Here is a 14,561-nt window from a genome sequence, read left to right as displayed (position 1 = left end):
GCCGGCCACAAAAGACCACCTACTCTCCGCCTACTGACCTCACGCGTAAACATTGTGGGAAGCGTGCTAGCCAGACGGGATTTAAACTTTATCGGCTGGAGACCTAAGTTTGAAGACGGAAAACATACAAAGCACAATGTTCTCTCACCATTCCTGATTCCTAACACTCACACGGCTGTCAGAGCAGAATGAAAGCTGCTGCTCTCTGTATGATTTTCCGTCATCTCCGGGCGCGTTCATATGTAAATTGCGCGAGCTTATTTTGTCCATTAGATTGAAGGATCTGAAGAAAAAAAACATACTTTATCCGCCCATAGGCCCTCCCCTTAAAGAAATCAGGATAGAAGTGTTTCAAAAGTGGACAAAAAAAATGAAAACACCAGGTGTAAACAAGACTGTCTCCCTCGCCTACTTGTGATCCGATCGTCCAAAACGCATCTTAATACCAGGTGTAAACAGGGTAAAGGTAGTTGTCAATATCATAGTTATGTATATGTAGATGCCTCATTCGACTGCTCCAGACAGGTCAACGCGTCCGACATCTTGGAACAGTCAACATTTCAGATGCTGTCGTCACTCACAATAAAAGTCCATGAGTTTTTCCAAGATGCCACAACACTGCACAGTCTCTGATTGTAAAAACCGCTGAGGTTTAAATTCCCAAAGAAATGAGATAACCCTTCGCAGGTGAGAGTGTGTTGGTTTGTTTTTATATGTATTAAAGGAATAGTTCACTTAAATGAAAATCATTTACTCGCCCTCAAGTTTATTTCTTTCTTCTTCTGAACACAAAGGAAGATATTTTGAAGAATGTCGGTAATCATGAACCTATCTAACAGTGATAAACTAAATCCTACAAAAGTAATCTGCTGAAGTCTTGCAGATATAGATATTTATACATATGTATAACTATGGTTGCAGATGTACCGCCAACTTGCTCTCGGGTGTTTACGGACCGGCTTTGGCCGTTCTAATATGGCGGATGACTTACGCATGGCGTCCCGTTGAAACAGCCGCTAATGAGCCATCTATGTACAGTATCTGTGGTCAGTATATTATAAAGTTACGAAACAATTTGAGCAATTTCGTATATTAACACTATACCAATTAATGAGATGTGTTTTTTACAGTATTTTTTTAGTTTTGCACATTCATTCCTGTAGCTACTAGAGAACTATAAATCAGTTTGTCTTGTCATCTGGACAAATTGATGAAATGTGTAAAAAAAAAAAAAAAAAATCCTTTTCTTTCAATTCTCCAGCAGTCAGTTTCTTTCTCTTTTTCTCGTTCTCTCTGTCTCCGTGAGCTCTGACTGACTGCTTTGTTTCTGATGAGATCACCACCATGCCGAACTAGTGCTAACAAGCAGCAGAGGCACAAGTGTATGTTCAGGGCATCAAGATATACATTGGACAAACTGGCATACATTGCAGTAGAAGAGAGAAAGAAAGTATGTGTTTGTGTGTGGCTGAGTGCATATGAGTAACAGAAAGAAAGAAGTTTTCTTATGCTCATACGTGCTTGTGTTGTGTATCTTATACGGGTGACTAGTTCTGTAACAATAAGAAGATAGAAACAGAAGATAGAAAAAAAAAAATCACAAATCAAATTACACATGCCAGGCAAGCAAGAAAACGACTGACTCACCAGCTTTGCTTCTGAGTGCATGGATGTAACATGAGGGGAGGAGCATGAGCTGTTGTGGGCGGGGCCTTGCATGCCCATCATGTTGGAGCCCATAGACATTTGCCTCTCCATCTGTACCCACAAACGTGAATATAATACTTTAGAACCAAACACATCAATGCATGAAACTAATTGAATAAAAAATGACATTTTCAAAAACAAAGCAATTTCCCAGCAAGCTACAATGTAAGTGTGTAATTTTTTTACATTACTTTGGGGAAAATTACTGAAAAGCATTACTACAATTACAATGTAAAAGTTGCTGCATTTAGTCTAAAAACACAAAACATACTAGTTAATATTTATTTATAATGTAATAATTTTAAGTAAGTATTTATTATTACATATTATGAATACATTAATTTGTATTTATTTATGTATACTCTTTGTATGGTTTAGACTAATTTTGTCAATATGTAATTCACGAGTTCACACTTTATACATGTTCTTAATTCAAGTAACACTAAAGTTATAAATTAACATTTATTTATAATCTAAACAGTTGATATTAGTATTATTTAAATGTTTATTATTTCATTTTTATAAGTTATTTTAGGTCACACTTTAGTATTTAAAATAGTCCATGGCCGAAGATCACATTTAGCTACATAAATATGTGCATGTGGTTTAATGTGTGTATCTATACATATTCCGCAACTCTGCGGGAAAAGCAGTCAAAGAGACGCTAAGAGAGGAAGCTGAATACTGCAGAAGTGTGAAGCCTAAAATAGGACTATTAACAAGACCACAAACTCAACCAAAGCTCAGTTCTGTGAGCATGACAGAATATCTTAATTCAGAAAGTCTCAATTAAATGCGACTAAAAGGCTCCAATGGAGGTTTTAGATGTTTGCACTCATACAAAGAGTGCGCTGGTGATTTACGTTCAGTTTAAGGTGAGGGAAACTGTAAAATGGTACTTTCAATGTGTGTGTGTGTGAGATTGAGAGACTGGGGGTCCTGTTACTAAAACCCAAGACCTCCAAGATCTCCCTCCGACCCCCCTTTCCAACCCCCTGATGACCTATTGCGGGGCGAAAGCGCAGCAATCCGCAGTAATTATTGGAGGAATATTTGGTTTAAAAATATCACCCCACCCTGCACCCCTTTCTTGGGATGTCAATCGAGAGAGAGAAAAAACGTCCTACTTTAATTTAATCAACTCTGTGCTTTTACCTCTATAGCCAACATGGACTGGCTTATGTTACAATGAGAACATGTGTTGTGTCATTAGAACCCTGATATGGGCGGCTCGCGCACACACACACGCACACACACACACACACACACACACACACACACACACACTCCTTCCTCGGCCTGCATTCAGGTTCCTATTGACATTTCTGAAATAGAATTAAAACGGATCGAGCTTTGGTAGAAAATTACACCTCTGCTGATGGGCTTCCTGATAAAACAGCCACTGATATGGGCCACGGCACTGGAAAAGGCATTAATTTAAAGCAGACTGCTGAGAAAAGCATGAGAATGGTGCATGAAAGATGAGTTAGTGTACGTATTAATGCGTTTCGGTTGTCAGAGGCATCAGGAAACCACGACTGGGAAGTGCAAATGCATTGTGTGTGTTTGTGGCTGTATTTATGATCTCACAGGCATCAGAACAGCAGACGATCCTTGCATAGTGGGGTCAGGCAGTGTGCCAGGCATGGAGGCCGGCAGTGGCTGTCGCTGTCTGTTCCTCAGGTGCAGCAACGAGGAAAGGGAACCAGGCACTGGCCTAAAAAACAGAGAACCAGAAAAGAAAGAAAAATGAAGGAAAAGGGAGGTTAACCTGTTTCCTCGGATGAAACTTCTGAGGAAACTGACGTCACAAACACTAAACATTTGCAGTTATTTGGAATTGGTATCATATGGTCAGTAAATTCAGTTCTCGTTGCGGTCATAGTTTGTCATAGTTCCTAAGAATTTTCAGTGCCTCATTCTGTCTTAATTAAAGGGATATTTCATCGAAATCTGAAAATACTGTCAGAATTTACTCATCCTCATGTTGTTCCATGAGGGTATATTTAGCCAAATTGTGTCCAATATCCAAATTGCGCTTTTCCATATGTAATGTGTAACATTTATATAATTCATCTATAAAAAGTATCTATGATGACGAAATCTATAATGTTTTTGAAAATCTAGTTTAAAAAACATGTGCCAAGTTTCTAAAAATACTGTAAAAAATTATAATCAATAAGATATGACAACATATGTTTTTACATTTCTTTAACTCATCAAAATAAGTTATGCAATTTTCAACTTTTTTATGTTATACAAGATTAAACTCCTTATTTAAGTCAGTTTAATGTGATTTAAGTTGAAATGACTTCAATATCCAAGTTGAAAGTATTTAAAACTTTAAGGCATCTTCTTTTTACAGTGTACTCTCTTTGTATTCATGTTTCATTCAGTTTTCTTAAACACTTTTATGCCATTTTCAAGAAAAGTTTACATCCTAAAAATGGCTATAAAATCGCAATGCGGTGTAACCATTATGAAAAAAAAATTATTTTCCTTATACTTCGAATATGTGTGTGTACATATTTTAAAAATGATTGTTATTTTTTTCACAAACATACATTTTTAATTCATTAATATCACTATGGCTTGCATGGGGACTCACACCACATGACCCCTTCACGTAACCTTGCCTTATCGTAAAAAAGGACTAATATGTATTTATTTATTTGATATTTAAGAGACTTATTGACCTTGGTGCATGGTCATGAGGTTCTGCATTTTCTTTTTTGTTGTTGTTGATAGAACAAAGAATTAAGCGTCATGTCATTGCCCCTTTAATATAATTTAAATATTGGCCGAACTATCTCTTTAAGAAGTAATCACACAAAGTCAGGCATGCACAGAGAGTCAGAATGGCTTTCCCAGCAAGAGACGTTCTGCTGGAAGCTCTCAATGGAGGTTTACTGGCTCTTGCCTTAAGGCTGATCAAAGTCTGTGTGCTTCGATAAAAACGTGGGTATGGATGAATACAAAAAGATGCTAAGAGGAGTATCAGCCTATTCCAAATCTCTCTCACAGTTACTGAAGTCTACAAACACATGAGAGAGTTTAATAGCATAATACAATAAACATCTATAAAATGTCTTCTAATAGCCTAAAGGCGATACACTTCCCAGAACCTCTGGTGTGACACGCAATGTGCAGAATCAACACACCAACCGCACAACTTCCTCTCTGGGTTGGCATGACGCTGCCAGCGTTAGACTTCCTCTGACCACACTGATATTTAGGTAGAATGTGTCAGATATAGCACTCACTAACTTCACCATTATGCCGTCCTGTAGGACCACCACAGTGTGGAGAAACGCCGCTTGTCTGAATAACCTTTAGCCTCAGATGACAAGCATTATTTGGGTCTGATTGGAGGGCTGACGGACAGCTAAAAGGGAAAGGAGGGGGTCCCCACCTGAACAAATACCTGTATTTATCCGGCCTAAATAGCAGCATTTACACTGCATGATTACTGTGTACGTATACACACACACAAGCACATACGGTCATTAACATTCTGACATATTGTCATTTGAGTCTAACACTCCAATCCATCACATGCTTAACAACCTCACATCTCTAAAACACACATACACACCCAACTGAAATTTAGCTTATTTTTTAAAGGAATAGTTCACACTTAAATTAAACTCACATTTTCTTTATTGTGGGAAGAAACTCTTTCATAAAATGAAGCTCCAAAATCGACAAATAACAGCAAAAACAATAAACTTCCATTAATATCCATTTCCTCACATTTGTATTACAAAGTTTTCAGAAACCATCCAATAGCTTTGTGAGTAACAGACCCAAACTGAAGTTGTTATTTGCTAGAAATAATCCCCTCGGCTGTCAAATCTAATTTGCGTCACCTTATATTCAAGTTCACAATACCTGGAATAGTTCACAAGTTATATGAGCTACGTTTTCTGGCCTTTTTTTGTCATACTTGGTGCTTGACAGCCCCAATCTCATTCACTTTCATTGAATGGAAAAGAACAGCTACTTGGATATCCCGCAAAATTACTTTTTCTGTGTTCCACAAAAAAAGTAAGTATAAATAAATGACATGAAAGTGAGCATAAGATGAGAGAAGTTTAGTTTTGCAGTGAACTAATCCTTCACTCTAGCATTTTAAGCTAAAAAAGATGCTAACAACATTAGCATTCCGCTAATAATAGAAAACCTGCACTCATTAACCGCCACAAAACACAGAGACTGCAAAGGTTCTCTAAATTAGCTCTTGCATACTTACTTCACAACCGTTAAAAGGTATGTTCTATGTAGTCTGAATGTGTGAAGTAAGAATGTGATACTACTACATTTGCCATGTTGTCATTGTCATGTGAACTACCAGTAACACTTCACTGCCATTCACAACTCTTCTCCCACGGCCTCATAGGATAGGAAAGTGTCCACTGGATGCACATTACCGTGAATTTGTACATAGGCTACTACTCATTTCACATACTGTTTTTGCCTACTTTATGCATACTAAGATGCAGCCAGAGTTTGTTCCCTTTTGGTTCAGTGTAATAATAAAATATAAGGGAATTTAGTAGGTAAAAAGGATTTAGGCTACACTATTGTGGTGGAGAACAGCCACAGCTCAGCTCTGAGCCACCATTCAGCGAGTGGGAAACAGAGAGCGGGTCAACTCTCTACGGGCCAGTCCCGCTGCACATTAAACCTCAGTGAACAGGAAACAGCCTTAATTAAGAGCTCAACCTGGCCAACGGGAAGAAAGGCGCTTTAGACGCTATACAGGTTCCCTGCCAAACTCGTTCACCTGCTCCTCAGCGAGAGAGTAATAACGAATGTGTCAACAGAGAAAAGAATAAAACTGTTATGAAAGTAGCAAATTATCAGAACAGACAAAAAACTTTCCATACTGCCAGAAAAAAATGCTCATGTGGGTGTACATCAAGTGCATGGATGTCTGTGACTGTGTGTGTATGTGTGTGAATGATGTACTCTATATTTTGTATTAATGACAGGCTGTCATTTCAGAGGGAATAAAAAGACCCCTGGAGGGAGGGAGAGGGGTGGGCATACAGACACACTCACACACACACACACACACACACACACACACACACACACACACACACACACACACACACACACACACACACACACACACACACACACACACACACACACACACACAGTGCAATCCTGACCCTCTCCTCTCACATTACACACACTGTCTCCCTGTTCCAACATGACATCACTCCTCCCTTTCTATTCCTCGCCGTCTTTTCTCTTTCAGCAGAATCCTCCACTATCTTTTCTCTCTCTGAGCTAATAGACACCAAACCCAACATCACTGACGTTACTAGAGAGCCTCGAGTCTAGAGAGTTTGAGAAGTTACTCCATTCTCTCAGTGCATACAGGATTTTAACATCACATGATAATCTAAAGTCTCATTATCCATTTACAAGAAGTACTGTACATTATGAATTCTTGAACAGAATATTGGGGCATCATCTTGAAACACAAGGAGAATTTCTGATTAAACCTTTTGTAAAATGATTGTTATTTGTCACATACAATTCAGTGCAACTATTCATGCAAGAAAAGTTTTGAGAAGTTTTTTCCCATTCAGCTTTTTTTGAATGAATGATGCCTAATTTTAGAAGATTGTAAATTATAATCTAGACATATGTATTTCAGAATAGAATCTAAGAGAAAATTCTTGGAGAATGCAAGATTTTGTCTAGACGTTTCTACATTTTAGGAAGTGATGTTTACTGTATTCTAAAAGAAAGATTCAAAATTAAAAGTATTGAAGAAGTTTTAAAGAGTTCTAGATTCTTCTTTTCTAAAGAATAAGTAAGTAAGTAAGTAATTAAGTAAGTAAGTAAGTAAGTAAGGAAGTAAGGAAGGAAGGAAGGAAGGAAGGAAGGAAGGAAGGAAGAAAGGAAGAAAGGAAGAAAGGAAGAAAGAAAGAAAGAAAGGAAGGAAGGAAGGAAGGAAGAAAGGAAGAAAGAAAGAAAGAAAGAAAGGAAGGAAGGAAGGAAGGAAGGAAGGAAGGAAGGAAGGAAGGAAGGAAGGAAGGAAGGAAGGAAGGAAGGAAGGAAGGAAGGAAGGAAGGAAGGAAGGAAGGAAGGAAGGAAGGAAGGAAGGAAGGAAGGAAGGAAGGAAGGAAGGAATTTTAGAAGATTATAGTTTCTGGCTGGTTGACCGACTGAAACCTGGTCTAAAGTCAATGGCGCAGTATTATTAATATTTTTTGTTATTTAAAGGCCACATTAGTAATATGCGCCTATAGGCGGGTTCACAACGTGCATACACTCTGCTTATTACACACACAGGGATGCCCAGCAGCACACAAACTAGCCAAATATTAAATATAAAAGGATTACGATGTAAAATGTGTACATAAAGATATGGTGGAATCTGGCTTGTCCCGTAGATTTAACCTTGCGCACAAGCAGATCTGTTTCCTCTCTGGAGAAGCGTTCAGTTAGCCTGGAAATCCAGACGCAAATCCGAAAGATTAAGGGTCTGGCATTGAGTAATGAAAATCACCCAACTCGAGGGGCGGCACCAAGCATGCATTTGAAAATATCACTGCGTGCAATTGGATAACACTACGACCAATCACAAACGTTTAGCTACCAGCGGAGCTAACTGGTAGATTAGACTCTTGCAGTATCCGGTCGGCAAAACAGCAAAAACGTCCTTCTTGCAAAGGAACGTTTCGAGCGTCATCTTCTGTTCCTCTTTTAGATAAAAAGCCAAGACTAACTCGTTCATTGTAGCGATCAAAGCCGTTTCAAACAACTGGTGTTCATCCATAGCCAAGAATAGGGACAACCCGTTTAGACCATTCCTGTCATTAAACCCTAAGTGCACTTGCGCCGTGCTCTTTACGCGCTTAGATCATTAAAATAGGGCCCATAGACACACATTCAACACATTCTAGAACAGAATTTAAAAGAAACTTCTTAAAGAATTCTTGAAGATTATAGTTTCTGGCTAGTGACATTCAACACATTTTAGAACATAATCTACAATAGAACTCTAGAAGATTTCTAGGAACCTTAGGACAAGTTTTGATATTCAATACATAATCTAACATACATTCAATACATAACATAATCAATAATTATTATTATTTTAAACAGAACTCGGCAACTGTAGTAATTTCTTTGATTTTCACTTTTGTTGTCGCATGTTTTCCTCACGAGCTCCTCCTACAGCTGTAGGGCGTATATTTCACAACACTGTCGCAAAAAACTCACTTGCGGCACCCTCCTCCCCCTTTCAACCGCTGCTCATGTGCATTTGTTATGATCGGAGCAAGCCAACTTTATCGTGTGGAGCTATGTCTACCGAGGTGGGTAATACATCATACACATTATCATAGAACATTGACATATACATTTTGTATTATATTATCAACCATAAAGCAGTTTGTGTTTCTCGCTCGTTCTTGTTCTCGCTTCTCACGAGACTTCCAATTTCTATCTTGCTGGGACGGCAAGGTTGGTTTTCCGCCTGGGAACGCTGGGGGGAGCGGGGAAAGTCACCAATATCACCAGAACAGGTTGTTCAACCATCCAAATGATTTCTAGACAGTTTTATTAAGTTAAAAAAGTTCCAAGTTCTCCTTTAATTCTCCAAGACTATTAATTCTGGATACTGACATTCAATGCATTCTTCAACACAATCTAGAGAGGAATTGAAAAATTGCACGTAATTCAAGTCTTTACATAAACAATACATGTTGCACTCAATCTTTCTACAGCTGTCCTAAACTTATGATCATAGTAAGTATAGGAGAAATTATAAAATGTAACGCTGTTTAAATGCCACTATAAGCGCATTCACCCATCTCTACATGCCCAACTGAAGTGACTTCAGTGTAAGATGCTTGACTACCACTTCAGAGAGGGAGAGAGACAAGAGCCAGAAAGAGAGAGAGAGAGAGAGAGAGAGAGAGAGAGCCAGGCACAGTCAGCCCACTGACTCATATCCTTCCCTTCTGACTCCACTCCAGCAATGATGTAATGCTCTTGGCTTCTTACACCCCCCCCCCCTCTCTCCCCACCTACCTCTCTTTTTAAGTCTACACTCTCTCACCATCTCTCTCTGAATACCATGTTCTTTCTCTCTCTCTTACTCATTGCACCACACTAACTTGAGCAGACACTGCAGCAGCGATGGTGCAAAAACGTTTCTCTTTTTGTTTTTTCCTACATTCGCTGTGTGAATGTAACCAAAACAGCCCGGGGCACGGTTCCAGCCTCTGGGAGACGGTGGTGCGGTCTCCATGGCAATGGGCCTAAACAGCGGGAGAAACAGAGAGAGGCCAAACAGCTTGCAGCTGCCTGGCGCTCCGAGTAAACACAGCACAGGACCAGCCCCTGATTTACCACTTTAATCACACTCAGAGAGAGAGAGAGAGAGAGAACGGGCTTGCCACGGGCCCAAGGACTGCAGAGTGGGTAGAATCATATGAATCTGATCAAATAAATCAAGCTGAGAAGGGCCGTGAGGGAGCCTGAGTCTCATTAAAGACTGGTGAGGACGGGGCGATGAAAAAGCGCCATTCGGAGGAGGGACTTCACTGACATAGATTAAAGGCCCGCGTAAAGTCAAAGTCTGTCAATGAGAACAACGGCGAGAGACTTATCTTGGAATACCTCAGGGCGAGCAAGCATGGCACAGCTCACCACAAAGCCCCAATTATGCACGGATACATCTCTCATCGCAGCCGGCTGAGAGAGAAAGACAGTGTGAGGGGGAAAAAGAGAGAGAGAGAGAGACAGACAAACAGAGAGTGGTTTGGCTCAGGGCCAGCCAGTTGTTTCTTCCCATGACTGAAGCTATGCAGAGAGATTTCCAGCATGACTGACCGAGGGAGGTTTCAGGCTCCGCCCCCACCTGTCCGTCAAATTCATCACACTGAGAGCAGAATGACTTGAATCCTTCCCATGGCTTTTCGATCGCACTCTTAGCCATGGAAAGGCAAAAGGCACAAAAAAGAGTGGATTTACTTCGTAACAATTTTCACTCAATTAAAAAATGTTGGAGTATAAAGTAAAACGACCGTAATCTTTGTTTCACCAACAACTTCAATCATATTTTTTTTACAGTCTATTAGCTTTGCGAACAATTCATTATGACATCACAGCATTCCACACCAAACTTCCCTTTGTCAACTTCCCTTGGTTTAATGAATATAATTATAATCATTGTCATTTAAAAGTCGTATAAATAAAATTAAAATTAGATTCTATTTACATTCTTAATACAAGATATTATTCTTACGCGAAATCGAAGAACATTATGTAATTTTGAATTAATTCAAGCCAAAACAAAGTTTTTGGATTTCGTTTTGATGGTTTTGAAACGACTCACTAGTGTACATTTTCCAGAAAACTTTCCATGCTCGGAAAGTTTACAAACACAAATTTCAAACTTCTTTGTACCCCTGTGCAAAGAATAATAAAAGACTTTGCTGTGAGTATATTGGGGTCTTTATTGTGAATATTTCTGATATATAATTCCAAAGAAGTCATTTGGAGACAATTTTTTCAGGATCCAATCAATTCCCAAAGGATAAAATTAGATGCCACACAACTTTTTTTTTCTCACTGAATATCCTGTTTAATTTGTAAATATGTCAAATTATGGAGAAAAAAAAATGGTGTGGATTCAAATGCTGTTTCATGCTGACTTTAAAGTGTCACTTTTTTAGCTGTGAAACCACAGAATGTGTAATGTAGGGCTCCTTCACATTCTTAAAACAATGTATACAGTGATATCATATTACCATAAAAATATATCATGAAAACCTGCTAATCACTCTAAAATTCAAAAATTCAAAACAACATCTGACCTTTTTTTACAAGTACACATGGTTACAAATGTACTTCTTTAAATTTAGAAATAGTGTGATTGTTCAACCAGTGGATAGTATGCAATCCCATAATGCCACAAAAGCTGAGAAGCCATCAGATTGTAAAAGTGTGAAAATAAAAACGTTAAAGAAATGTGACTGTCAAGACTATAGCTACCAAGAAAGACATCCTTGTGTTTAAATTGTATGTTACACAGTAGTGCAGTATCATAAATAATTCAATAATTTAATTTCATAACATTTCTTTGTTTTACTTAAAAAAAATAACTCAGAATCCTAAAGATTCAAATTAGATTTTGAATCCCAAGTTTTCAATGTGATCTCAAGACTTATGGACCTCAAAGTACACCTGTCCCTGTTATTCAAATCCGTATAAAATACTTTATTAAATGAAAGGATGGAGTCCTTTCATTTCCTTTCATGCCTTACAGTCCTCCAGTCCTCATTCCTCCAGTCCTTTCATGTCCACCTGATCACTTGATTTTCTCTTGACTATCCAGCACCCCAGATCCTTTCCTCTTCCCCTTCTCCATCCTTTCATATTCATAATCAAGGTCCCCTTTCCCTCTCTTCCTGTCTTCCTGTTGTCTGCTCTTAGGGTCTCTCTCTATCTCTCTCTATCTCTCTCTCTCTCTCTCTCTCTCTCTCTCTCTCTCTCTCTCTCTCTCTCTCTCTCTGCAGGAGCACGTGTGTGTTTCTGCATGTGTCTGTGTGGTGGACGAGGATGACACAGTGGTGCTGGAATGAGAGGAGCAGGGCCTGGGCGTTCCTCTCCAAACGCACTATTAAACCCTACGCCGTACACAATGAGCTCACTCTAATTCAGCTCAGATGTACATCCTGCCCGTCTGTATTCCCTCTCTTTCTGTTTCCTTCTGTCCTCTGAAGTTCTTTCTCTTTCAGACATGCACAATCCAGGCATACATCCAGAAGATGCCACCCTACATGGTAAGATTATCTCAGGGTGGACGACCACAAGTTTTGGCTTTCTCTGTATGCCGTAATTAGCTAAAACATCAACCATAGTTTGTTTTTCCATAAGAGGGGTCACAGAGTTTAAATCCTAACAATGAGGTTCTGCGTTTTTGATCAATGTGATTGAAAGCAGTCTGTGAAGAAATCGATGACGTCTGTGTTTTGGCCCACGAGAGGAACTGGAGGGGGGTGGGGGAGGGTTTGAGAGGGCCCTCCTATGCAGCCTCGCACAAAAACAACACCGCACGCTGCCTCGGCTAGGGTGAATCAGAGTCCCAAAGAGCAAGTATCAAGTTTTGACAGGTTGGAGGCATAAAACTGTGCAGTGCGCACGCATTTCAATTCTACAATGTCGTAAGAGAACGAGAAAAGAAGGTTACATTGTCTTTCTTGACTTTAATATGAGGGGGGGGGGGGGGGGGGGGGGAATAGGGATAAAGTTTAAAATCAGTCATACAGTCATATTGTAAGATATGAGAAATAAATGTCCCAATTACAGGAAATAAAGTCACAATTGTTTTGAGATGAAGACAAATTTTGAGACGTAAAGTAAAAATTACAAGAAATACAATCACAATTTCAAAGTATAGTCCCATGCAAAGTAAAAAGAGAGATATTTTTATGATTTATTTTATATTTATGTCAAACTGTGAGATAAAAAGTGGTGATGAAAAGTGATTGACATCTTCACCCTTTATTCAAATATTATATATATATATTTAAAGATTTAGTAAGCATATTGTGTAGTTGTGCTTGGAGTCAATTGTTTTACTTGTGATAACGCAATGAAACATACAAAAACAAGAGAGAACCAATTAAATATTAATAACTGATTACTAGTAGATTACTAGTACAATACATTGTAGTCAATGTATGCTTTTTCCAGTTAGCTTTTTGTTTTTATATGCTTTTTTTGCATAAAAAATAAAACCTGTAGCTGTAGTTCCCTTTCAGTCGGTCACGTTCGACGTCACGTCGGAACGTCACAGACGTATTGCTATCTCGCCTAAGAGTCCAATCACCTACCACTATAAACTAAACGAGCCCATGGACATTGGCGTCCCATCCAGCACCTGTGAGACAACAGCAACTTGCTGCTGGGGCTTACAGTGCTGTTGGTTAGGCCGCCTCCACCCTGGAAAATGGCACCCTGCTAGTTTACTAAGCCAAAGCACTCATATGCACGAGGGTAGTTCTGATCCGGGGTTGATGCAGGAACTGCGCACGATAACTGACCGTGATCAAGTCACAGCGCAGGCCCTCGGCCGGGCGATGTCCACCTCCGTGGTCCAGAAGTGTCCCCTGGCTACACCTTGTAGAGGTGCGAGGTGTCGACAAACACCTTGAGGTGTTTGAGTACGCAACCAAGCCTTCTCACGCACCCCCTGCCCAATCGTGGAACAAGGTGTTGCACCGCACACTCAGACCCCACTTCGGGCCACTATGCCGTCCGAGTCGGATCCCTGTGAACCATCAGACTCGGCTATGCGATTCAGTTCGCCCGGCATTCCCCCAAGTTCAGAGGCATACATAACCGTAGTCTACTGTACTACTGTAGTCATATAATTATTAGCTAATTGTGGAATAAAGTTTAAAAATCAGACATAACGTCATATTGGGAGATAGAAAGTCTTACTGTGAGATATACATTTGCAATTACAAGATATAAGGTTGCAATTGCATTGAATAAATAAAGTAAATAAAGAAAAATAAAGTATAAAATCACAGTAAAAAAATTTATTCCAAATTGTGAAGTCACATATAAACTACAAACTGTGTTTTTTTATTATCTATTTTGTAGATTGAGATACAGACTCAATTGCAAGAAAATGTAAAAATAATACAGTCAAATTGTGAGAAATAAAGTCGCAAACAAAAAAAAAAACACAAGAAAAAAAATTCCAATTAGCATATCAAAGAAGTATGCTATTTCCAAGTGCCAGTGCTATAAAAAAAAGATTTCCTTGTGGTTAAATAAGTGTGTGTTACACCCAAGTAAATTATTTT

The 14,561-nt window shown here is 39.1% G+C and overlaps 1 protein-coding gene across 4 annotated transcripts in view; it reads right to left on the bottom strand.

Moving 5' to 3' along the window:
- Nucleotides 1-14,561, bottom strand: part of creb5b (cAMP responsive element binding protein 5b) — an 88,323-nt gene that overhangs the window by 41,039 nt on the left and 32,723 nt on the right. For all 4 annotated transcript variants that reach the window (XM_079626877.1, XM_079626878.1, XM_079626879.1 and 1 more), the window contains 2 exons: nt 3,298-3,424; nt 1,648-1,758 (listed from right to left, as the gene is read on the bottom strand). In XM_079626877.1, the coding sequence (XP_079483003.1) occupies nt 1,648-1,758; nt 3,298-3,424 (238 nt within the window). The remainder of the gene's footprint in view (nt 1-1,647; nt 1,759-3,297; nt 3,425-14,561) is intronic.

This window comes from Phoxinus phoxinus (assembly GCF_949152265.1).
Source record: "Phoxinus phoxinus genome assembly, chromosome: 10".
Taxonomy (NCBI): domain Eukaryota; kingdom Metazoa; phylum Chordata; class Actinopteri; order Cypriniformes; family Leuciscidae; genus Phoxinus; species Phoxinus phoxinus.
This window is presented reverse-complemented; position numbering and strand designations above follow the sequence as displayed.